This window comes from Hemibagrus wyckioides, linkage group LG20 (assembly GCF_019097595.1).
Source record: "Hemibagrus wyckioides isolate EC202008001 linkage group LG20, SWU_Hwy_1.0, whole genome shotgun sequence".
NCBI lineage: Eukaryota > Metazoa > Chordata > Actinopteri > Siluriformes > Bagridae > Hemibagrus > Hemibagrus wyckioides.
In genome coordinates this window covers 5,796,154-5,820,410 of record NC_080729.1, presented here as the reverse complement: position 1 = coordinate 5,820,410, position 24,257 = coordinate 5,796,154, and the positions used below count along the sequence as shown (strand labels likewise).

The window sequence follows — 24,257 nt, the reverse complement described above, 5'->3', positions numbered from 1 at the left end:
AAAAACATGAACAGCTTTAGGACTTCCACCTCTAATTTTACTTAGACACCATTGTCTGATTTTATAGAAAACAGACATCTGAGTTTCGTGTAAAGACCGAATTAGGCTCAACCCATCCATCAGACTCAAACAATTGTCGCTTTTTTAAATACAAGACACCGGCGCATCACCACTTGCTAAAACTTTCATATTGATATGAAATATCATGTCTAAGATGTTCACATTCCATGCAATCCAATTGTTGTTCAGGGCAAAGTGCGCACCATCTTCTAATAGCCCCTCATTATCAATGTTTTGTGCTGTGTTCAAGACATCAGCATCCTTTTCAAAAAGTGCTCTATTTGTATTTACTACATTTCTAACCAAGTGAACAGATCCATCACAAAAACAAACATTGCCGTCGCTAGAAAATTGTTCAAAATTGTTAAACCCCTCTGGTTTCAATTGACTGTCTAGGTGGTGAGGATAAAACAATTGTAGTAAACTAAGAAAGGAAAAACAAAAAAAAACAAAAAACTTTCAGACTCTTTGGGAGTGAAAATCGAGCAAAACTGACAACAGCTCGCTGCATACATGTTCTTTTCACAATAAAGCCGAAATTGTTGTCTAATCTGATTTTATTTCTGCAAGACTGACCTTTATACACCACGTGATATTCAGATGCAAATATAGCCAAACACATCAAAAAATCTCCGATTTGGCCTGTTCTTATAACGGTCAACAAAACTCGTCATCCACGTCTCTTCACTATTTATATTTTGGGACTTTTGAATAATGCTCAGAGGCAAACTCACGCAAACTGCATCTTCTCCTGTAGGAATAAATTGAATGTGTCTTGAACACCCTTTTAAATGCATGTTTGTTAACCCACAAATTTATTATTAAATTTATTAATGTATTATTTATGCATCTATATGCCATTTCAAACAATTCTTGATTTATCCCAAGTAGGGGTGGGCGATATGGAAAAAAAAAAAAAAAAATAGATCACGATTTTTTCTGGAAAAATCACGATTTTATCCCGATTCTTCTTGCAGATACACTTGCAACACCTGAAGCTTTCAAAAAGCTAGCAAGTGATCTCTTTGCTTTCTTGGGTGGCGTCTGATCTTCATCAGGGTTTTGTGATGTGGAGGTTGAGGTACTAGAGGTAGGCTGCTGATTTGATGATGCTGGATTCTGTATGGTCAGCAAAGACTCCAGCTCGGACACAGCTCTGGTTTGTATTCCCTCAATCTTGTCTTTGTCTATGTATTGTGTTTTGAACCTGGAATCGACAAGCGAAGCCATATCCAGCAGGTCATCAGTGGTGGGGTCCTGATATTTGTCAGTGAGGTATTCAAGAATGGTAGTTTTCATCGTTTTTGTTAGTTCAGTATCCTCATCATTCAGGCTCAAAATGTTGACTTTCAACAGGTGAAGCACTGGCTTTTGTAACGAATTTAGCTCAAAATTTAAATATTTAAGTGTAATTATAACTGGTTATAATTAAGTATAAATATTCAAATGGGGGGTTAGAACTATGTCAGAATCAATAACAATTATTTGATTTGTTCGTCCAGCGAACAGACAGTATAATTATGTATTAATTCCAGGGAAAGTTATCTTCCTGGCCACGAAAGAATAACTACTTTATAAAGTACTAGCTGTAATTTAGCAAGAGCAATGTTCAGGGACCCCGAAATTGTGAGCAAAGCACAGAGGCAATCACTCGTGAATAAAATGCATTTAATAAAACAAACATACTAACTACGACACACAAGAGACAGGATAAGGATTATAGAGAGGGGATAAGTAGGCAAAGAGAGATTGAGATTAAGGAAGAGATCAAATATGGCATGTTCCAGATCGAGTTTTGATTACAACAGTGTGAGAATCGTCATGGTAATTAGGATTCGCCTTAATAAAGGGGCTTCAGCTTAAAATTGCGGATCTAAAATAATTAGTAACTTTTACTTGCATTGGTTCGTTGATAAGAGTCCTGATGTAGTGGATCAAGGAGGTTCGGAGATTCAAAGTCCTCGGAGTAAGCAAGAGATTCTGCTGGAACGAAAAAGGTTTCGGTGGTGCAAACAAAGTTCTTCGATTGAAGCTGCCGGCAAAGTCTCAGAAGAAAGTGAAAGTCTTGTCCCGAAGAAAGCTCGGAGTCGAGTCGGGTGACAATAGAAGGGATCCTGCCGGGAAGAAAAGGCTACACTTTACATAAGATATACTCACATAGTCCTCACCTGAGTGTGCATCAGTAATGTCTGAGGACTCGGAGCCTTTTTCATAGATTCCATCACGTCAACATCCTGCCATGATGGGACTAAATGCCTCGTCTTCCTGTCTGCCTTCAGGACCTGAGAAATCACCTTTTCCTGGTCAAGCACTCTCTCGATCATGTTGAGTCTCGAACCCCATCGTGTTGGAGACTCCGTGATGAACTTCTGCTGAGGTAGCTTTAGGTCAGTTTGAGCATTACTTAAGTCCCTCTTTTTCTTCCAGCTGAACGAGAATGTACTGACGACTTTCTTGCAGACAGATATTACACGTTCAACACGAGGGTCTTTGGCACTTTTTTCTAACAAAAAAAGAAATGTATTAAATTAGATTTAACCTAATGCACAATGTAAAATTTAATTTACAAAAATTATATAATTTTAATTTTATTGAAACCGTTTAGATGTTCACCTAAAACATTTCATATACAAAACAATTACATAACAGTGCAATTATTATTGCAAACCAATCTCAATTTTACCCTGTTCAATGTTCTTAATTAATTTATTATTTACAAACATTTATTATGAACAATAATATTGAATGGCAGAGACAATATTTATTTTTAGTTGCACTCACCGATAGCTAGGTGAAGTCTGCGCCCAAAGCCCTGCAGACGAGTCCAGCTGTTAAGCTCCAACGCCTTCACCATATTGGCCCCGCTATCTGTCGTCATGCAGGTCATGTTTTCTTCTTTCAGTCCCCAACCTTCAAGCGCGTCCCTAAGGCCTTGCGCTACGAGTTCTCTCGTGTGGTCATCTGGGAAATATATTGTCTCTGTATCGTCAGGCTTAAATAAGGCTCTGACGTACGGCTAGACCATAAATCAGCTGTTGTAGCAAAAAACTTTACGTTTTGAATTGCATGTTGCATCTTGCTGCGGCACTCGGAATAAAGCTGTGGAGGAAAAATATTTGCAGCTGGGTATTTGGCAACATGGATCTACGACTCTGAGCAGTCTTTTAAAGCCCTTATTTTCCACAGTCTTTATGGGAATCATGTCTTCGGCCAGGTAAAATGTCACCGCGTCAGTTACATCTTTCCAGCGCTTGCTCGTTCTGTCATATGGAGTTCCTTTCTCAAATGATTCTTTTGTTAGAGTTGCTTATTTAAACCTTGTAGTTTCTGGCTGCTTGGTTGTACCTGCTGATGTACTTGCGTGGAGTCCCTTTATAATTTGACTGTCGGCATATTCTTTCGGATGCTTTCTTTTGAGGTGGTTAAAAAGGTTCGTTGTGTTGCCATCCGACGTGCAAATATTATCATTGCAACATTTGCAAATAACTGGTTTGCACCAAACCATTTCCATATCACTGATGAGTTTTTTTTAGGGACCAACTCCTCCGTGTTTTCCTCCATTGTCACCGAGTGCGTCGCTTAATTTCACTGAATTTATGAGCAACGCATACGAGCTTTTTAACCTGGCACCATCTAGCACGGGGATGTACCCGAAATCAGTAGAACTACATATTCTATATATAACGTGCACCATATAGGACGATACAACGATTTTTTTGGAAAAGTGGATCGTGCAGTCATTTTAATTGTCTGCGATCAAATAGTCATATCGCACGCCCCTAATCCCAAATCTATTAAACAAAACTTCTAGAGAAGGTCATTTCTCTTCTAAAACAGCTCTCATCTGCCAACATTATGCCATGGGCATATTCTACTTCTGTGTTAACATTTACATTCCCTTCTACTCTTCTGTGACATGAATGTTCACACTGAAGGAGGCCTAGGAAAATTAAAACGACTCTTTTTCTTTCTACATGTTTTTGTATGATGCTTGTTGCAACACTGCACATATGTAACAATACTGCACAGTTCTGCATCTTCACCGGGCATCTCACACGTAACATTTATCTATAAACTGAACAACTTTTTCATCAGAATTCCTATCTATTTGAGGAGCATTTTTAATCCAGAACAATGGACATGGGGAGAACCACACTGTTGGAATTCCACCTTATAAAAATAGTCCATGATTTATCCTATTGGCTGAACAGGAGACAAGCACCTCTTTCAAAAAACAATGCCACCTAGAATCAAACATGCGAGCTGCAGTAGCAGGATTATGCCGTAAAAGCTCACATTTTTCAGCCCATTCTAAAGTTTCATCTCTACCTTCATGTTTTAAAATACTTGTGATTAAATTTGTCCATCTAATATCAGCAGATGAAAATGAACAAAACCAGGTAGGAATGCCCAGCTGTCTGACATTTTTGGACACTTTGCCAAAATGCTGGAGTGCCACAGACCGGATTCAAAAATCTATAGCCTTCATCAAAATTAAGTACTTTCCTCAAGGACTCTGGGTCTTTAAATATTTCACTGGGTATAGATTTGCTACATCCTTGCCCTTTTCTCAATGCAGTAGATGTATCAGACAGAACCTATTTAATTTCTGATGGGTACTGTGCATAAAAATAAGAAAAAGAGGAAAAAAAAAAAAAAAGTGTTCGACATTTTGTGCAAATCTACCATCTGCATGCAAAATTTGATTATTAAAATAGTGTGACTGTTAGTTTCTGTGCCCTTTTGTCACTGACATCACTGGACATTGCTCCATGATCTGTTTCATTACACCCAAACTGTCACTTTTGTCCTTATATAGCTGATGATTATTGAAACCAGTAATAACTATCAATTGTTCATTCACAGTCATACATCTATATCTTCTTTCGGCTTTTCCCTTCAGGGATCACCACAGCGAATCATCTCTCCACCTATCCCCATCTTCTGCATCCTCAACACTTACACCCACTAGCTTCATATCCTCATTTATTACATCCATATACCTCCTCTTTGGACTTCCTGGCAGCTCCATGTCCAACATTCTCCTACCAATATACTCACTCTCCCTCCTCTGGACATGTCCAAACCATCTTAACCTGGCCTCTCTAACTTTGTCCCCCAAACGTCCAACATGAGCTGTCCCTCTGATGTACTCGTTCCTAATCCTGTCCAACCGTGTCACTCCCAAAGAGAACCTCAACATCTTTAGCTCTGCTACCTCCAGCTCTCACTCCTGTCTCTGTCTCAGTGATACTGTCTCTAAACAATACAGCATGGCCGGTCTCACCACTGTCTTGTACACCTTCCCCTTGATTCTTGCTGAAATTTTTCTATCACAGAACTCCCGACACCTTTCTCCACCCATTCCAACCTGCCTGCACTCGCTTCTTTACCCCTTTCCCACACTCTCCATTACTCTGGACAGTCATACATCTATATATGTATCCGTTACTGATAATCAAAAATGCAGGTGCTTCCTTCCTGGTCAGTTTTCAAGTGATTTATATAGATCAAACTTTTCCAGTAAACCTTGCCTTAATTGAAATAACTCCACAACTGCATTGTTGAACTGAAGGTTTTCTTCTTGATCCAAGTTTTATTCCTGTAGTTGTTCGAACTCCTCTTGAGCGTTCTCTTCTTGACCCACGTTATACCTCTGTAATAAATCCTCTTGAATGTTTTCTTCAGTCCAAGTTATATTCCTGTTTGAACTCCTCTTGTTCTCCTTGTGTCACATCTAAAAGAAATAGAAATTTGAGAGAGTTTTATGCACTGAAATGTTAAGTGAATATAGAATGAAATTATTTATAAAAACACATCAACCCACCTGAATCATCACTATCAGTGTGCCCTCGACTTCTGAATATGAAACAAAAACATATGACAAAAGGTTTTACAAAGTAACCATGCTTTTATGATGTGACTTACGTGAAATTCTAGGCTGTGGAACTACAACAGCTGTAGGTCTTTGGATAGACTGGGGTTCCTGATGTTCCGGCCTTCTTAGATTCTTTGGGACTTGTGTGGACGTTTGAGGAAACTCGACATCAGAAATAATCACAACGTCGTTTTCTAAATAAATCAGCAAAACATTAACTTAATATGCACAAATGCCTTTTAGCTCACAAAACAGAGACAGTGAAATTAGCTACAAGGCTTCACTTTGATAGTTCATCCTAGATCACCAAGTTTAAACATTTTTGCAGGGCTGATGTGTAGAGCTTTGCCTTCTCATATTCACTAAGATCAATGCTTGACAATGCGAGTCATATTGGATCATCCAAGTTGTTTTCAGCAGTTTTTCTTAGACCTATTTTCTGTGGTCATGTTTAAGTTCATGAAGCTGATGTTTAGGGACTAAATACATTTTATCCACGGTCTCCATGTTAATTGTTATGGGATGCAATTAAAATGTTTATAAAAGGGAACAGCTACACTGAGTAGAGGTAAAAGAAACCCCCCCCCAGACTGATTAATAACCTTTTTGTTTCAACAGACACTCCTTTATATGCTAAAAGTTTGATATTTTTTCTGTTTTTTCAAAGACCGGTACAGTTTTGTCTTCAGCATTACGTTTCATCAGAGAAAGTTTAAAGCTAGTTCGCAAATACTCAGTACGAGTTCAACTGGTGCATCATGCAAAATATCCTCTCTCCTTCGGTTTGGAGACAAACAATGATTTCAGCAACAGGAGAGATGCTTTCAAGTGAACACATTTTCAATATTTTAAGGATTCTGTCTGAACATACACAATAGGATTTACTTTATGGAGTTCTACTGGTGTCCGTGCTTTCAGGTCAACAAAACATTCTAGAAAATACTTGCTGTTACCACGTTACATTTGAGGAGCTAGTACGCCGATCTGTAATTTATCTCTAGGGTTTTTAAAAAGAAGCATGAAGTTGGTGTTCAGGTTGATCGTTCTACTTGTCTTGCCTCAAAAGTAGAGATTCTGGATCAAATAAAGAACCGAGAGATTACGATGATGTGTGTATTTAGTAAGAGCCTTTTCTACTTCATTGCTTTTACTCAAAGATTCCAGCAAGTCATAGATTACCATGAAGTTTGTTTTGCAGGGGGGAAATAGCTCATCATCACAAAGAATTGGGAATTCCTTGAAGTTATTTTATGTTTATTCTCCCCATCAGTTCATCACAGAGAGGATCCCAACACGTAACACCATACAATGTTTTCAGGAACTATCGACATCAGTCAGTGATTTTAAATTGACCACTTCGGAATTGTTGTAATTTAAAGTGATACCTTTAGCCTTCGATGTTTTACCTTTTACACTTTTGTAAATTTTTAACTTTTTGTAAATGTTTTAGGACCAGCGCTGAGGAATTCAGCTATTTGATCTTAGTCATCTAATTCGCTAATTAGACCGCCAAAGTAGATGAATACATTAGCATTCCCAGGCTTTATCAGTCTCTCGTCTGTATAATGCCATTGCAAAGTTGCAACATCATTCAGAAGAGATTCATATTATACATATGAGAAAACATGAACTTAATTTTTAAGACATTTCTCACCAGTTTCTTCTACTTTAGCCGGTGGTATAAAACAGCTGTTTAGTGTCACTGTTGAGTTTTTCACTCGAGAGTTTACATTTAACCTTAGAACACACGTGGTTTTTAGGTTTAAAAGGGTTCTGTGGTATCACACATTTACACTTACGACAGTAGAACCCTGTTTAACAGAAGGAATATTCACCATCGCTTGACTGTAGCTTTGCTTTATGTCTATATTGAGATGTTAAATAGAAGACTTTACGATGTAAATTCATAGTATTAATTTGATTTGTGTTGAAAGGTATGATAGAATGTTGGAATAAATTCATACCTGGGTTGTTTGGAAATAAATGATCTGGGGTAGGGTTATTTCACTCTCCTCTGTAATCGACTTCCTCTTCTGGTTCAACTTCTAAATATGAATCAGACAGCAGATATTGACATAAGAAATGTCAGACTTTATATTGTTATTCTAACTTTATGACTATGGTTAAAGTTAAATAGTTATATATTAAATATATTATTTAAAAGGTTAAATAATAGTTCAGTTTCATACCTGGGGTTTTTTGAGCCAGGTTTTCAATCAGTTCAAAAACATGATCTAGTGCTACATTCACATGTTGATTCATTTCCTCAACTTCTAAATATGAAACAAACATGTACAAATGAGAAAGAGAGACATAGTATGAAATTTATACTTTTATTTGTAACACACAGTTCCCACAGTTTAAATGGGTCTTTGTAAAGAAGAGTTATGTGTGGGGGTTTCAATCTCACTGTCAGAAATTACCACAATTTCATTTTCTAAAAGATCAGTAAACAAAATATTTCTCTTGGTATCCTACCAGCAAGTTTTAGTTCACTACACAGTTCTATGAGACAAACCAAATTACCTGGTAGGTTTGTGCTCTTTTGTATATATAGGAGCGATCTTTCTCTGTAATTAAAAAAAAATACAAATTGAACTATTAGTTAAGAGTAGAACTCATTTAGATCAATATAGTCATTTGGTTTAAGCCAGGTTTTGATAAGGCAGAGTGCATCAAGACTGTTATCCGAGATCACTTCATTTATAAGTGCTGTGGGTGTGAGCTAATGTTTAGAAGCTCCAACTTTAGAAACTGCTTTTGTTTCCGCTTTTGAGTCATTGATCTCACTATTCGAGGAACAGACACAGTTTCTATAGAATGGGCTACATGTGTACTTGCATCAATTAAATTAATTGATTAACTATTGTAATTTCGACTTGATATGACTTACCAGTCAGACAGCTTGTAGTGTCCTGGAGATGTTGTCCAACAGGAGTTCCGCTCCAACTCTGCTGGGGTGCAGGCCATCAGTGCAGAAAAGCCTAAGACGCTCCCAGAAAACATTCCAGTTATCAACAAAGAGCATGGTTCTTAAACCCATGACTGTAAATATTTATTTAAAGCAAATAATCTACTGAAGCTCTCAATTCCTTGTTGGTATGTGGGAAGTGGTCCTTACATGATGATCCTTGTTGAGGACAACATCCAGCATACCATCTTAACCAGGCCCCTGAAGTTCCTCTTCAGGATCTCCATCTGCTTCAGCTTGGTGTCGTTTATGCCAGCACAGAGGACAACAGCTCAGATGTTCTTGTTCAGGATCGAGGGAACCTGCACAGAGACATCAAGAACACGAGGAAAACTCAGAGTGCGTACCTCACCTTTAGTTGTGGTCACACGTATGGGCCGGATGCTGGAATCTCCGATGATCACAGCGTCACGTTGCATCTCACAAAGGGGGCGGAGCCGGTGGTGGAGAAGAGGAAGAGGTCCTCATCCGGGGCCTAGCTAGTGTTTTCCACTGCTGCTGCACCCAGGGTCCACGGTTTCTGAACGCCGGTGTGAATGTCACCTGGGAGCAGGGCCGTACCCACCATTGAGGTCCCCGAGACCCAGACCACTGTATTTTTCCAATAACAAAAGATGTAAAATAATTACCTGATATTAATTCTGCTTCATGCTACAAGGATTAAAAGACAAGAAAACAGAGCTCATCTGAGATGCCTCAGCAGTCTTATAGCACTCAAGGTCAAAGTGTTTGTGATGATGGCCAATCAAGTCAAAGTAGGCGGGGTTTATGTTCACAGGTACCAAGTGTAAAAATTCCCGCCTCAGACAGTTATGAAGCGCAAGCTGTAAGGAGTTAAAACAAATATTTCCTATTTGGCCGCTGTTTTACGATAGAAATATTAAAAAACTGCCAGACATATTCAGGAATGTAAACTAAAACTTGTCTAATTTCGCTATTTAGAATTATGCACACGATTAGGCTAATATGCTATTTTGTAACCATCACTGTGACGAGGCAAGAGACATTAACGAATCTGTTTTCATTATATTAGACATAGGATTAATAAAGTGAGTGCACATTGTGAATTAATTTAATAAACCCAGTTATAATTATCTTTCGGTAAAATCACTTGTCTAAAATGATTAAACATGAATATCAGCTGACCCAATATTTACATTCTTCACTTACAGAGACAACAATGAAAAGACTATCAGTGAAAGCTCAGCTTTGGGAAGGGAATAAATACAGGGAAAGAGAAGGAGACTGCGATAAAGAGAAAGAGAGATGGTGATGGAGATGAGAAGTGCAGGTAGGCCTACTGCCCACTGTGCCCAGGATGGGATTAGCATTCTTACAATCATGGTATAATTACCACAGATTTATGATCCTTGTTAATTGCAGTGGAAACTGTAGGCTCAAAAACACCACCACAAACACTATACTGTCATAATACTATTATTGAATAAATATATATTTTTGTAAATACAACTGGATGGTTTTAACAAGAGATGTTCTAAGAATGCTGATATTTCACCAGTATTTCACCAATACATCTGGGATTTTTCACTTTTGTGACACTCCTTGGTCAGTGTTTGCACGTTTCATACATACTGACAGTCTAGTGTCAACTTTAGTGCAATGTCCATAGTTAAACCAGTAGGTGGAGATAAATGACTGTGTGAGTAACTAAACCTTTCATTGTACAAAAACCTTAACTAAAGAAGGAAACAAGTTGCTAAAATTGTTTGAAGTTTGATGCTTATAGAAAACACTTAAACACGTTTATGTACTGTTCAAGACATTTCTATCATCTAAAATGATGAAAACTCCAACATTAATATAAAGTTATATATTTTTATTTATTTATAATCAGCTGTATAACTACAGATATAGTCATAAAGCTGATTATAAACAATTTGTTCAAGAATTTTTGAAAGAAAGAAGTGATTCCGGTCTGTAATTATTGATGTCAGAGGGATCCAAAGCAGGTGTCTTCAGTATAGGGATAACCCTTGCTTGCTTAAAGGCAGTTGGTACCTGTCCTGATGTTATGGATCCATTGATGACTGTGGTGATGAAGGGCAAGAGGTCAGGTGAGATGGTCTGGAGCATAGTGGAAGGGATTGGATCCAGTGGGCAGGTGGTGGGATTGCAGGAGTGAATGATCTACAAAACCTCTTCTGCTGCTATGGTTGAGAGATGCTTCAGTGAAGGAGTAGCCAAGTCCTGGCTGTGTAATGTAGATGAAGTTGGGGCAGACATGAAGGTCTGGCAGATCTCCTCAATCTTCTCTGTGTAAAAAGTGGCAAAATCTTCAGCAGTCAGGGAGGATGGAGCAAGTGGAGTCAGAGGGTTGAGTAGTGCAGATGATGATGTGGGGCTTTCGGGGATCTTGTGCAGAAGCTTCAAGCTTTTCCTTGTATAAGGAAGTCTTGGCAGAAGTCAAGTCCGAAGAGAATCTGGACAGAAGCATATGATAAGAGGTGAGATCTGAATCCAGTTTTTATTATATAAAATATATTACATAAAATGTAATAAATTTAAATACATTCTGACAGGAGAGACAAAGAGTAGTAGAAGATGATGGAGAGAGAAATGAACAGAAAGAATGTCATTTTTAAGACAGTGAGACAAGAGGAGATGAGAGAGAGGGAGCAGGCTATGGAAAGCAGAGAGACACCGAAAAAGAGGCTGAGAGAAAGAGCACAGGAGATATAATGGGAAAAGACTTTGAGAGATCACACGAACAGAGCAATGCAACAAGAGACCAGGCTGGAAAATGGTTCATTTAGCCCCTTGGTGTTGGAATTGGATTTTGTTTAGGAGGAATCGGTCTCTGTAGTCTTAAAGAAGAAAGTCTTCCCGGTCTTTCTGTATGCAGCATGTCTATAATACATTAAGGCTTTCTATGCTTCAGAAAGGATTTATCATCTCTGCCCTGGCTCTCTCCCGGTACCAGGGGCGCTCGTGTGGAAAAGGTTTTTAACCAACATGAAGCAGTCATCAGAAACAAACATCACACACAACTTCATTTATACACAAAGCCAAATCTTAAACACTTCATTCTGCTTACAGAGAGTGGAGAATGTGAGGGAAAAGGCTAATCTTTATAAACAGATATCTGTATATGAATGCTAAATCATCGTCAGTCTAAAGCCGATAGTTTCCGAAACAGACTCGGCTGCACTCGGGCCGCTGCTGCTAGCCTACTGCCAAAAACAATCATATTATTAGTGCAAATAAAATCAAAATTACATACCTGGGCTTTTTCATATCTTTCCTCACATTGTTATGATCCATCCCGGCATGGAGAAAAGTTTTCATGAGAAAATGAGAGCCTTATCTTCCCTTGTTGTTCATGGAGAGCTCTGATTGGTTAATCACTAATTGGTGGGTAACTTGGTGGGGGAGGGGCGAGCTCTGTCTTAATCATACAGGCAAAGTGAACAGTGGCTTGGAAAAGTGCAGCTCAGGCCTCGGTGGATGAGGAGAGCAAGCTCCCAGATAGCAAATTGGATCTGGGCCGAGTCTGGCCGAGTTTCAGCTTTAAGTTTGGCCCAGATACCACATGGGTTCTTGTAAACATATACACTTCTGTATAGCAGTATTTGCTTAAAACAACATTAAAACAAGAACCGCTAACAGAACATGACATAACATAAGGTATATGCATAAATATATTAAATATCTTCTAGACTCATTTATACATTGCGACACCCCTAGTAGAATTAGAATAATGTTCTGACATTTTGCTCACTCAAAGATGTCTAAATAAGATATATTTACATTCCGCTCTTTGTGAAAATAGAATATTATAATAGAATGGACAGTGTAATCATAATGTTTGTATATAAAGAAATTGTAAAATAATGAATACAGGCTACTTTATGCAAAGTTTCGGTTATACGCTAAATATCTTAAAGTTAATTAAAGCAGCCAAATGTTGAAAATGTGTCTACTTTTGAAGCAACCAATTTCCACGCAGTAGTTACTATATTTAAGTTTGTTTACCATACTGATTTTATTACATGTAATCAGCATTTCAGACTGATGGGAGCAAAAGGGTTCACCTTTTAGGATAATCCAAGAGAGATGGAAGGAAGTAAAAGAACAAGAAAACCAAACTGGACAGAAGAGCAGTGTTTACTTTTAGCTCAGTTAGTTGAAGAAAATAAAGCAATTTTAAAAGGTAAATTTGGCTCTGGCGTCACAGCTCAAGGAAAGAGGCAGACTTGGGAGAAAATATCTCAGCAGATAAACTCCTCATTCCCTCTACTCTTAAAAGAAATGGTTCTATTTAGAACCAGAAATGGTTCTATCACTCGCTTCATATATGGAACCCCAAAATGGTTCTATATAGAACCATTTTAATGGGTTCATTAAAAAGAACCCCAAATGGTTCTTTGAATCCAAGTGAGATGGTTCTTTTTAGAACCATTTAAGCGTTCTTTATTATTGAAAGAGTTATTTATTATTGAATAAGACAATATAGCCCATCCAGAAAATTCAAAAAGTTTACATTTATTGAATTTATTATACAAAAATATTAGTTATTTAAAATTGCACCTCTGTATTAGACTGCAAAACTTTAAATCATTTTTTCTATTTAAAATGTTTAATTACATTCAACCATTTAGTTTTAATTACTTTACTTAAGCATTTTCAAGTTTTGAAAATTTCATTTTCATGTTTTAATAAACATACATAAGCTTGTTTATGTACTGTATGTACATATACAGTACTTAACTTTTACATCTCTGAAATGAGGAAAAACAAATCACAATGCAGATAAAAACAATACATGAACAATTAAAACATCTATTAAATAGCACTACAATTTACACAAGTTGACTGTACATTTTTAGTACAGGTATTGGTGTTCTTGTATCGTGGCGACATCTAAGTTTAAGCATATATTTTTGAATAAAAGTCATTGTGTGCTTAATGGCAACCGGGTATTGCACATCGAAAAGACAATAGACTGCAAACAGGCATTCCACAGCCTGTGTCATGTCAGTGTCTGCCTCTCTTATAATGTTCTTATTGTCCATTATAATGCTGACACTTTCAGACTTGAGGGGATCAGGAGAACCATTAAACCCTATGGTTGGTGTAGGACCTTTGGGTTCCTGTACAACAAACATTTCACCTTTTGAGTGCTTTTGAATTCATCAATTAGACTTAAAATTACCCCACAATTTACTCACCAACAAGCCAACCTAGATGTGTATGACTTCCTTGCTTCAGTTGAACACAATCTGAGTTATATTTAATAACATCCTGGCTCTTCCAAGCTTTGTAATGTGTTTGAATCTCAACATTACCGAGGACTGAAGAACATTTAGAATGCTACCACGTCAGCTCCACTTTGATTACTTTGAATCTCATTGGTTCTTTCGTTCTTGTGACTGAATCGTGACACAACACAGCTATGACAACTAGGCACCCGACATGCAAGAACCAACAAGACTCATAATTATTTATGTGGAGCTGATGTGCCGCCCCATTGGATGTTATTCTCTTATCTATACATAGTCAAATTACAGCAACCTATCTTGGTAAATATTAATCTTTTTCTCTCACTAACGTACCATTTTGCTTTATTTGTATAGATTTCTTTTATGATCGATGTGCATTTTTGAGTTTCAAAAATTAGGGTGCTATTCAATGACATTACAAAGCTTGTGACTAAGGAAGAGAGTGAGTAAATTATAGGATTACATGAAGCAGTTGAACTGGTGTCCTATAGCAAGTCTCCATAATATTTGGCTGGTGATCGCTGATGTAACTTGTATTTTCTTGTTCTCTTTACTTCTCTTTGTAACATAATGGCCGTGACAACACTGTAAAGCAGTTCTGTAGACATGTGGAATGAAAACTAATGACATTTGACCTGGACTGTGACTTCTTTCGTAGGGTTTCTGTATTTCTTATGTTGATATGTTTGCTTCTAATGTTTGTTCTGTTATAAATGGAGATTTGTGCTGATGGATCTTGACCATCATGTCCTAAAGCTTGTGTATTTATAATGCTCAAAGCTCTACACAGACATGCAGAAATGAATGCTATACTGCTGAGCTGGATAAAAATGTACATTATTTCAAATCTACTTATTTCCTAAACGCTACAGGAAATTTTTCTTTCTTGTGATTTCTTTTGTCCTGCATAATTTACATAATAACTTACCTGAGGTCAGTGTTACATCAGGTATCAAGTCAAGAAGTTTTTATTGTCATTTCAAGCATACAGTATCTCCCAAAAGTGAGTACACCCCTCACATTTTTGTAAATATTTTATTATATCATTTCATGTGACAACACTGAAGAAATGCCACTCTGCTACAATGTAAAGTAGTGAGTGTACAGCCTGTATAACAGTGTAAATTTGCTGTCCCCTCAAAATAACTCCACACACAGCCATTAATGTCTAAACCGTGGGCAACAAAAGTGACTACACCCCTAAGTGGAAATGTCCAAACTGGGCCCAAAGTGTCAATATTGTGTGTGGCCACCATTATTTTCCAGCACTGCCTTAACCCTCTTGGGCATGGAGTTCACCAGAGCTTCACAGGTTGCCCCTGGAGTCCTCTTCCACTCCATGATGACATCACAGAGCTGGTGGATGTTAGAGACCTTGCGCTCCCCCACCTTGTGTTTGAGGATGCCCCACAGATGCTCAATAGGGTTTAGGTCTGGAGACATGCTTGGCCAGTCCATCACCTTTACCCTCAGCGTCTTGGAGGTGTGTTTGGGGTCGTTATCCTGTTGGAATACTGCCCTGCGGTCCAGTCTCCGAAGGGAGGGGATCATGCTCTGCTTCAGTATGTCACAGTACATGTTGGCATTCATGGTTCCCTCAGTGAATTGTAGCTCCCCAGTGCCGGCAGCACTCATACAGGCCCAGACCATGACACTCCCACCACCATGCTTGACTGTGGGCAAGACACACTTGTCTTTGTACTCCTCACCTGGTTGCTACCACACACACTTGACACCATCTGAAACAAATAAGTTTATCTTGGTCTCATCGGACCACGGGACATGGTTCCAGTAATCCATGTCCTTAGTCTGCTTGTCTTCAGCAAACTGTATGCGGGCTTTCTTGTGCATCATCTTTAGTAGAGTCTTCCTTCTGGGACGACAGCCATGCAGACCAATTTGATGCAGTGTGCGGCATATGGTTGACAGGCTGACCCCCCCACCCCTTCAACCTCTGCAGCAATGCTGGCAGCACTCATACGTCTATTTCCCAAAGACAACCTCCGGATATGATGCTGAGCACGTGCACTCAACTTCTTTGGTCGACCATGGCGAGGCCTGTTCTGAATGGAACCCACCGTGCTGCAGCTCAGTTTCAGGGTCTTGGCAATCTTCTTATAGCCTAGGCCATCTTTATGTAGAGCAACATTTCTTTTTTTCAGATCCTCAGAGAGTTCTTTGCCATGAGGTGCCATGTTGAACTTCCAGTGACCAGTATGAGAGAGTGTGAGAGCAATAACACCAAATTTAACACACCTGAGACCTTGTAACACTAACAAGTCACCGGGAAGGGTAAATGGCTAATTGTGCCCAATTTGGACATTTCCACTTAGGGGTGTACTCACTTCAGGGATTATTTGTTGTGGCATCACAAAGCCTTTGGTAATTGCAGTGACTAACTGTGTATTTTAAATTATACTTTAGTTGGCACGGTGGCTTAGTGGTTAGCATGTGTGTGCCCTGCGATGGGTTGGCACTCCGTCCAGGGTGTCTCCTGCCTCGATTCCTGATGATGCCTGAGATAGGCACAGGCTCCCTGTGACCTGAGAATAGATCAGATAATCAGTACATACAATGAAATGAAAATTGTTCTCTTAAGTGTGTAGCTGGATTCATTCCCTGTAACTGCATGGAGACGTCTGTCATCATGCCACTCTAGGATTATATGGTAAATTTATTGTATTTTTTTTTTTTTTTTTTTTTTACAATATTCATGAAGTGTATATTGTAGAATTTTGTCTGTTCTACATTTATTTGTCTGCAGTGCCATTTTTTAAACCCTTTAAAAAGGTGGCCAGCACAAACCTGCATGTGGCTACAGATGGTCAGATGGACACATTCACTCTCACCACAGAGCTTCACAGAGACTGTCCGAGTCTGAGGTAAGACCTGCACATCACCAGAGCATTAATGGATGATGTTTTGCTCTGTACTGTGTGTATGTGTTCAGTTGTCTTTGTTGTATCATTGTTGTATACTACAGGTGCAGGTGTTTTTTTTTTTTATTTCTTGGTTAATTATAAAATAAAACCTTCGAATAAAAGCTTAAACAGTACGACTGGTTGAGGGTTGACTCAGATTCAGAGGAAAAAATAGATTTGACTTCATCCTTGATGGATTAAAATATGTAGGTAAAGAAAAATAACCTGTTTGATTCATTCAACTCACCCTTTATTAAAACAGGGATATTTTAATTTAATTTATTTAATAATAATAATATTGTTGAAATGGCATCAGTGCTACTTAGTTGATGGAATCTAATTAAAAAAACACTACCACCTCACCAATGGAAAGTGTACTGGCTTCCACAGATCATCACTGTTGTTGTTCTTTCAGCTGCTCCCTGTTTTTCGGGGTTGACACAGATTTTAAGACCGGATGTCCTTCCAGACGCAACTCTCCCATTTAACTCTTCGTTGGCTGCGTTAGTGCCCTGCCCAGGAATCAAACCCGGGCCAAGGCGATGAGAGTGTGGGATCCTGCCGCTGGACCACCAGGAGGCCTTCCACGGATCATCAATACTTAGAGAAATCTGATTATTGGCTGATTCATAAACTCATCAAATGACCATAGCACATATAACTCTGGTTAATTACAGTTAATTGGATTGGCTTCATTTTGCTTCACTGCCTTTATTTGTAAGCATTTGTTTGGAAATACATTTTGTCCAGCGAGTAGGCCAGTTATGACATTATACAGTTATGTTTTTAATCCTTAATTGTAGCATTCTTATACTACCGTTCAGAATTTTTTTTTTTTTTTATCATTATGCATTCGTTGAATTAAATTAATTATAGACACCTAATATGTAATTGTATGTAACTGTTTATCTACTTTAACGTAACATCATAATAAAATGTTTCTGAAATGTTTGTTGTGGTGGTTTGGTTCTTTTATGCTAAAAATCTGAGCAGTTAAAAGTTTAGTTGGATATACTTAGTTAAATGTATCAAAAAAGGGACATGTTTTTACTTGGGTTTTGGTCAGATTAATTAAAACACAGTTAGTTAAAATAGTTCTACCTATCTTTTGAACTATTTTTTTTTTTTACTATGTGGTAAATACATCATTGTGCTTAGTTAAAGATCAAATCAAAGAATTACCAACTCATAACATATTACTTATGAATAGAATGCACTTAATTATGTAAAACCAGTTGACAATAGTATATGAAGTGTCATATGTAAGCAGACGGATGACGAGGTTGGTTGTGCTTAACTGTTTACAGTATAACAGAAAGTAAGGTCAATAATAACTGACAGAACCAGGCTTTCACACCAACAGCTGAATCTAAGAATAGGCAACGCAGAACACATGGGAAGATTTAGGTACAGTCCCGTTCCTAAATATAGTAAGTTAGAGCCTAGTGGTTGGTTGAGGGTGGTGGGGGGTAGTGGTGTTGGAAGTTGGAAGGAAACCCACCAGATATATGCATGACACAAAAGACACTAACAAGTTAGGCATGGATGTGTATTGAAGAACTTCAGAAGCCAAAAACAATGCACTGGATCAATATTTAGAATATATCGGAACTACTCTTGGAAGCGGATTTTTTGTTCGTTTGTTTTAGCAGGACTGCTTTGTCTGCCTCGGTTCTCAGTGCTTCAAATGTTTCTGAACTCTTTACTTGTGGTCATAACTGACCTAGCGGCTGCACTGCTGGGCAGTGTGCTATTTCGCCGCCATTTCCATTTGTTTCTGTCAGCCGTGGTCATGTTTGGACCCTTGATGAACTTATGGGTCTCACACTATAGTATTTTTGCAAAGAGGAGCCATTACCTTTACAGGTGAGCTGCACAGACCTTCCAGCACATACACTTTCACTTACTGTAGGATTTGTTTGTTGCAACATCTGCAGTAAGAAATGTTATAGTCTTTGAATCTTTACACTCTTTCAGTGTTACAACATTTTCCTTGCAGCTGCAGTAGAGAACATACAAATACATAAATATAGCTTCACAGTTTGTTTAGTGGTGATAATGTTCTGCACACACCTACTAATAACAGTGTGTCAGGTCTTTTAAAAAGCAAAAGCCAAGTCAAATAAAAGTCAAGTCAAGGGCAGGGAACTGTATTTGAACATAATCCAATACATAATCCCACTTATTATATTAAAAAAAAAACTCATTAAGTTTAACAATAATCAGTATTGAGGAACAATTGAACATTTAACAGTTGTGAACAATTACACTAAAATATATATTTTAGTAGAACAATCAAACAAACAAACAAAAAAAAACAGAATTTACTGACATTTTAATTTCAGATTTCCTCAGTAGTTCCTGAATAGTTGATTAAAATGTGGTCATTAAAAGTCTGGATCTTTCAGCTTGATGCACTGTGATGTGTTAATATAAAAGCATAAAAAATTAAATAATGATACTGTATTTCACAACATGATTTCAGGTTAGAATAATAATAATAAACACTTTTAAATTCACATTTTTTATCCCCAGTTTCAGACTTTTTCCCCTGTACTTTTTCCTGAATGTTTGTACAAATTAACATTGGTGTACAACAAAATTGCATCGTCCATATTTGTCTGGGTAGTTATCAAATAAATAAATAAATAAATAAATAAATAAATAAATAAATAAATAAATAAATAAGAAAAGTGAAAAATGAAGTGTTGTGGTATATTTGTGGCCCATTATATTTTTGTGGAAACATTAAATATTTTTTAGAATACATAAAACCCCTATAAATATTTTTAAATAAAAGGTTTCACCTGACATCTGCATTCTTACAAATGCAATAATATAATATGAATAAAAATCCTTATAAATTCCACCCGTAGATAAGCACATATGCCCACATACTGATCAGTCTAGAAATAGACATACAGTGCCTTGCAAAAGTATGCAACAATAAGTATTCACTACCACAATAAACAGTATCTATATGAAGGTGCAAAATATCTTTTTTGTAATTGCGATACAAAGGTTAATTATTTGTTTGGTTGCTTGTGGGATATTCGTCTATCAGCTCTGCACATCTGGATCGTGATATAGAGTCTTTGCTGAAGGTATTGGAATGGCGAGGCTAATTCTATTGTTTGGCTGTACTCTGTTCCCTTTGTTTTATTTAGTTTAAGAGTAGTATAGTTGTTCCTATACTTTTAAAAATTGATAAATTCTGAAATGTCATATTAATCTTTTGATATCAAACCCAAATGTTTTAAAGTTGAGCAAAAACAAAACCCTTCCAATCCAGAGGTACTGTATTTGACCATTTTTCTTGGCAAACACACTCAAAGCGCAGATGGAGACCACCGTTCTTTTTTTCTGATGATTGTCCTGTATTTGGGTTCATCCATTTTGGACCAGTTTCCCAGTCCCTGCATCTCCAAAACGTGATACTACCACCACCATGTTTCTGAGACTGAGGATAGTGTTCTGAGGATGATGAACAGTCATGGGTTTCCACCAAACATACACTATATTGCCAAAAGTATTCGCTCACCTGCCTTGACTCACATATGAACTTAAGTGACATCCCATTCCTAATCCATAGGGTTCAATATGATGTCGGTCCACCCTTTGCAGCTATAACAGCTTCAACTCTTCTGGGAAGGCTGTCCACAAGGTTTAGGAGTGTGTTTATGGGAATTTTTGACCATTCTTCCAGAAGCGCATTTGTGAGGTCACACACTGATGTTGGACGAGAAGGCCTGGCTCTCAGTCTCCGCTCTAATTCATCCCAAAGGTGTTCTATCGGGTTGAGGTCAGGACTCTGTGCAGGCCAGTCAAGTTCATCCACACCAGACTCTGTCATCCATGTCTTTATGGACCTTGCTTTGTGCACTGGTGCACAGTCATGTTGGAAGAGGAAGGGGCCAGCTCCAAACTGTTCCCACAAAGTTGGGAGCATGGAATTGTCCAAAATGTCTTGGTTTGCTGAAGCATTCAGAGTTCCTTTCACTGGAACTAAGGGGCCAAGCCCAGCTCCTGAAAAACAACCCCACACCATAATCCCCCCTCCACCAAACTTTACACTTGGCACAATGCAGTCAGACAAGTACCGTTCTCCTGGCAACCGCCAAACCCAGACTCGTCCATCAGATTGCCAGATGGAGAAGCGCGATTCGTCACTCCAGAGAACGCGTCTCCACTGCTCTAGAGTCCAGTGGCGGCGTGCTTTACACCACTGCATCCGACGCTTTGCATTGCACTTGGTGATGTATGGCTTGGATGCAGCTGCTCGGCCATGGAAACCCATTCCACGAAGCTCTCTGCGCACTGTTCTTGAGCTAATCTGAAGGCCACATGAAGTTTGGAGGTCTATAGCGATTGACTCTGCAGAAAGTTGGTGACCTCTTCGACCACTTCGAGGAAATTTCACGACTGGATTTGTTGCACAGGTGGCATCCTATCACAGTTCCACGCTGGAATTCACTGAGCTCCTGAGAGCGACCCATTCTTTCACAAATGTTTGTAAAAACAGTCTGCATGCCTAGGTGCTTGATTTTATACACCTGTGGCCATGGAAGTGATTGGAACACCTGATTCTGATTATTTGGATGGGTGAGCGAATACTTTTGGCAATATAGTGTAGCTGTGACAGAGGACTCCTGTGCCATTCTACTTCTGTCATCCAACACTCTTACAATTTGCTGTATGTAGACTTGGGACTATTCTTATACACGAATAGAGTCTCAATACACATCCCTGCTACATGATTTTGCCTGCTAATTGCCATCTCATGCACAGACTAGATAAGTTTAATCAGTACAGAACTTTCTTATCTTACTTACCTACATATTTTGTTTGTTTTGTGGATTATCTGTCATGTCACATCTTCTGGGTCCAGTCTGAGAAGGGAAAGCGTGAAGGTATAAAACCAGGAAGTGCTTCCTGAAATCTGCATCAAACCAAGTTCCCCACCAGCTGTGCTGTCTTAAGTGTCTCTGTTTCACTATGCCATTTTAACAAGGGTCTGTAGACTTTTTTACATCCATTGTATATTCATAATTGTTTTTATAAATAATTTTGCAGACGATATCGATCGCCTGGTCATATTTGGTCAATACTATGGGCTATTTTGTGTAGATTCAATTGCCAGTTGCGTCAAATTCGGTTCCAGGTTGTAATACTACAAAACGTGGTAAATTTCACTGGAGGTGAATACTTTATCAAGGCACTGTACATTAGAAAAAGAAAAATAAAGGTATTCATAGATGATTTTACTATTGTTTTGTTGATCTTTTTGTTGGACAGATCAACAGATACATATTATTACAGTTAGCAGGGTACAGATGCTGCAGTACAGCATGGTGGATCTGTTACGGAACACTGGTACACAGTTTTATAGTTTACGTTGATGATCCTGTTAAGGAGCAACTAAAAATGAAATGCTGCTGGGAATATTGTATAATTATTTGTACTATATACCTTTCATGGTTTTTTGCGGTAACGATTTATCCCAAAACTTCTGTGAGATTTATTTGTGTTTTAAAATTCAATGAAATTCTCTTTCTCTGTCTTTAACAGAGTTTTTCTGCGATCAGGCTGGGGTTGGACCTGCATCTTTGTAGGCTCTTTCGTCTTCCTCCTGTCTTTATCTGTCCGGCGCTCCTTAACACTCACACTACGGCATCTCTCACGGCTGGCTGTAGCAGGCGGGCTGTGGATGGGTTTCTGTAAGCTGCTTAACTTGCTGGAGAATGCCACAGGGAGTTGCTATGAACCCCTCAGTGGAGCTCATGAGCATGCTGTAGCAGCTAATGAAGAAGGGCAGCCTTTATTGTTGTTACGAGAGGGTGAGACGAAGGCTGTTTGCATAAGCTCTGGCATGTTATGGCGGGGGTATGAGGTCTCTGAGGACATCTTTCTGCTTTCTTTTTGTTGCCTGCTGTTGGCTGAGGAGATGGCTGTGTTTGGGCCCTATCTGAACCTGGGTGGGATCTCTGGAGCACCTCTGCGCATTCTGTTCTTATTCTGTGTCCTGTTGCTGAGCCTCTGGTTGTTTCTACTTTTCTGCCTACTTGCATATTTTCCTCAATTCCCAAATCAGCTCTTGGGAGGAGCTCTGGGGTGCCTGAGCTGGAGGGCAACCTACCAGGGCTGGTACCATATGGGACCAAGCTGGTACTGCCCTGGAAGACCTGGGGTGGGTCTTCTGACAACATAGGGATAAATAAAATTGATAAACAACAATAACAAAAACATCATTTAGTTATTTGGGGGTAAATATGTTTGAAGAATCGTGTAATAAAGTTTCACAGTTTTGAACTACCTCTGTTTCAGAGATTTTAATTTTAATAAAAGTACCAGTTAAATAGCTATAATAGACTAACAGACTTGGTGAATTCTGCAATTCTGAGTTTAACTGAGCAAATGATTGGATTGATCTTATGTATGGTTCATTCCTCCAAAGTTGCCAACAAGCACCAAGTCTGAAGCCCACATGTGAAGTCCAAAAAGTCTACTTCCATCACAAGTTTAAGATACTGCTTTATATCTAAGAGACAATCAAATTACAAATGAGACCCACAAAATAATTCTAATAAAAAACAGCTAGAATTTACTCAGTTATGAAAAGTCCTAGTAGAGATTTGTTAATTTGCCACAGATCTGCTGCTATAAATGAACACTTTGATGCCACAGTAGTAGATTTTAATATGATGTCCAAGAAAGAATGTTAATGGTCTGCATTAAGATTTGCAATGAGTATGCAGTATTTGCATGTTTCTGTTTTTGTTTTGTTTTTTGCTTTGTGTGCTTGAATCACAACTCTCTGTTAAAGATACTATAGAAACTGGAAAGCATGAAAGCTTCAGGGTAAATACTATGATAAAGCAGAGCAGAAGCATGAGAGATTCTTACCATTATTTCTTTATGCAAGATTCACATAGGTGCTTAACACTGCCTAAAATGGCATTCCATAATGTCAGGAGATTGGACCTGTTTGAGAAAAGCATCTTGAAGAATAAACGATTTTCATCAAAACTGTGTCAGGTGTCCAAACTTTTGTTGAATTTTGTCTGCTTTTGAAAAGCATACATAGAACATGCATCGAACTTTGGACCAACGATGTATGCCTTCTGAAATCTGGGACTCAATACTGATACAAACCACTTTACTATCTAAATTGTAATATCTAAAGCCCC

At 38.4% G+C, this 24,257-nt stretch overlaps 1 protein-coding gene and 2 long non-coding RNA genes across 6 annotated transcripts; 2 read left to right on the top strand and 1 right to left on the bottom strand.

Annotated features, from left to right (window-relative positions):
* Positions 1–959: 959 nt before the first annotated feature.
* On the bottom strand, positions 960–14,235 carry LOC131370623 (uncharacterized). Of its 4 annotated transcripts, none has more exons than XR_009207448.1 (11): positions 14,099–14,235; positions 10,929–11,350; positions 9,060–9,500; positions 8,832–8,922; positions 8,465–8,508; positions 8,128–8,211; positions 7,903–7,983; positions 5,989–6,132; positions 5,888–5,919; positions 2,842–5,797; positions 960–2,563 (listed from the first exon to the last, which is right to left on the bottom strand). It is a non-coding gene; the product is annotated as an uncharacterized LOC131370623 (long non-coding RNA). The 4 variants fall into 4 exon arrangements; XR_009207449.1 differs by lacking the exon at positions 14,099–14,235 and adding an exon at positions 12,151–12,234; XR_009207450.1 differs by lacking the exon at positions 5,888–5,919.
* A 149-nt stretch (positions 14,236–14,384) lies between these two features.
* LOC131371157 (uncharacterized) lies at positions 14,385–17,945 on the top strand. Its single transcript, XR_009207504.1, has 4 exons — positions 14,385–14,449; positions 16,749–16,817; positions 16,914–17,031; positions 17,486–17,945. It is a non-coding gene; the product is annotated as an uncharacterized LOC131371157 (long non-coding RNA).
* Positions 17,946–18,543: 598 nt separating this feature from the next.
* fitm1l (fat storage inducing transmembrane protein 1, like) lies at positions 18,544–23,278 on the top strand. Its single transcript, XM_058417922.1, has 2 exons — positions 18,544–18,936; positions 22,639–23,278. The coding sequence occupies exons 1-2, from the start codon at positions 18,758–18,760 to the stop codon at positions 23,276–23,278; spliced, it is 819 nt and encodes a 272-aa protein (XP_058273905.1). The 5' UTR covers positions 18,544–18,757.
* The last annotated feature ends 979 nt before the right edge of the window (positions 23,279–24,257 follow it).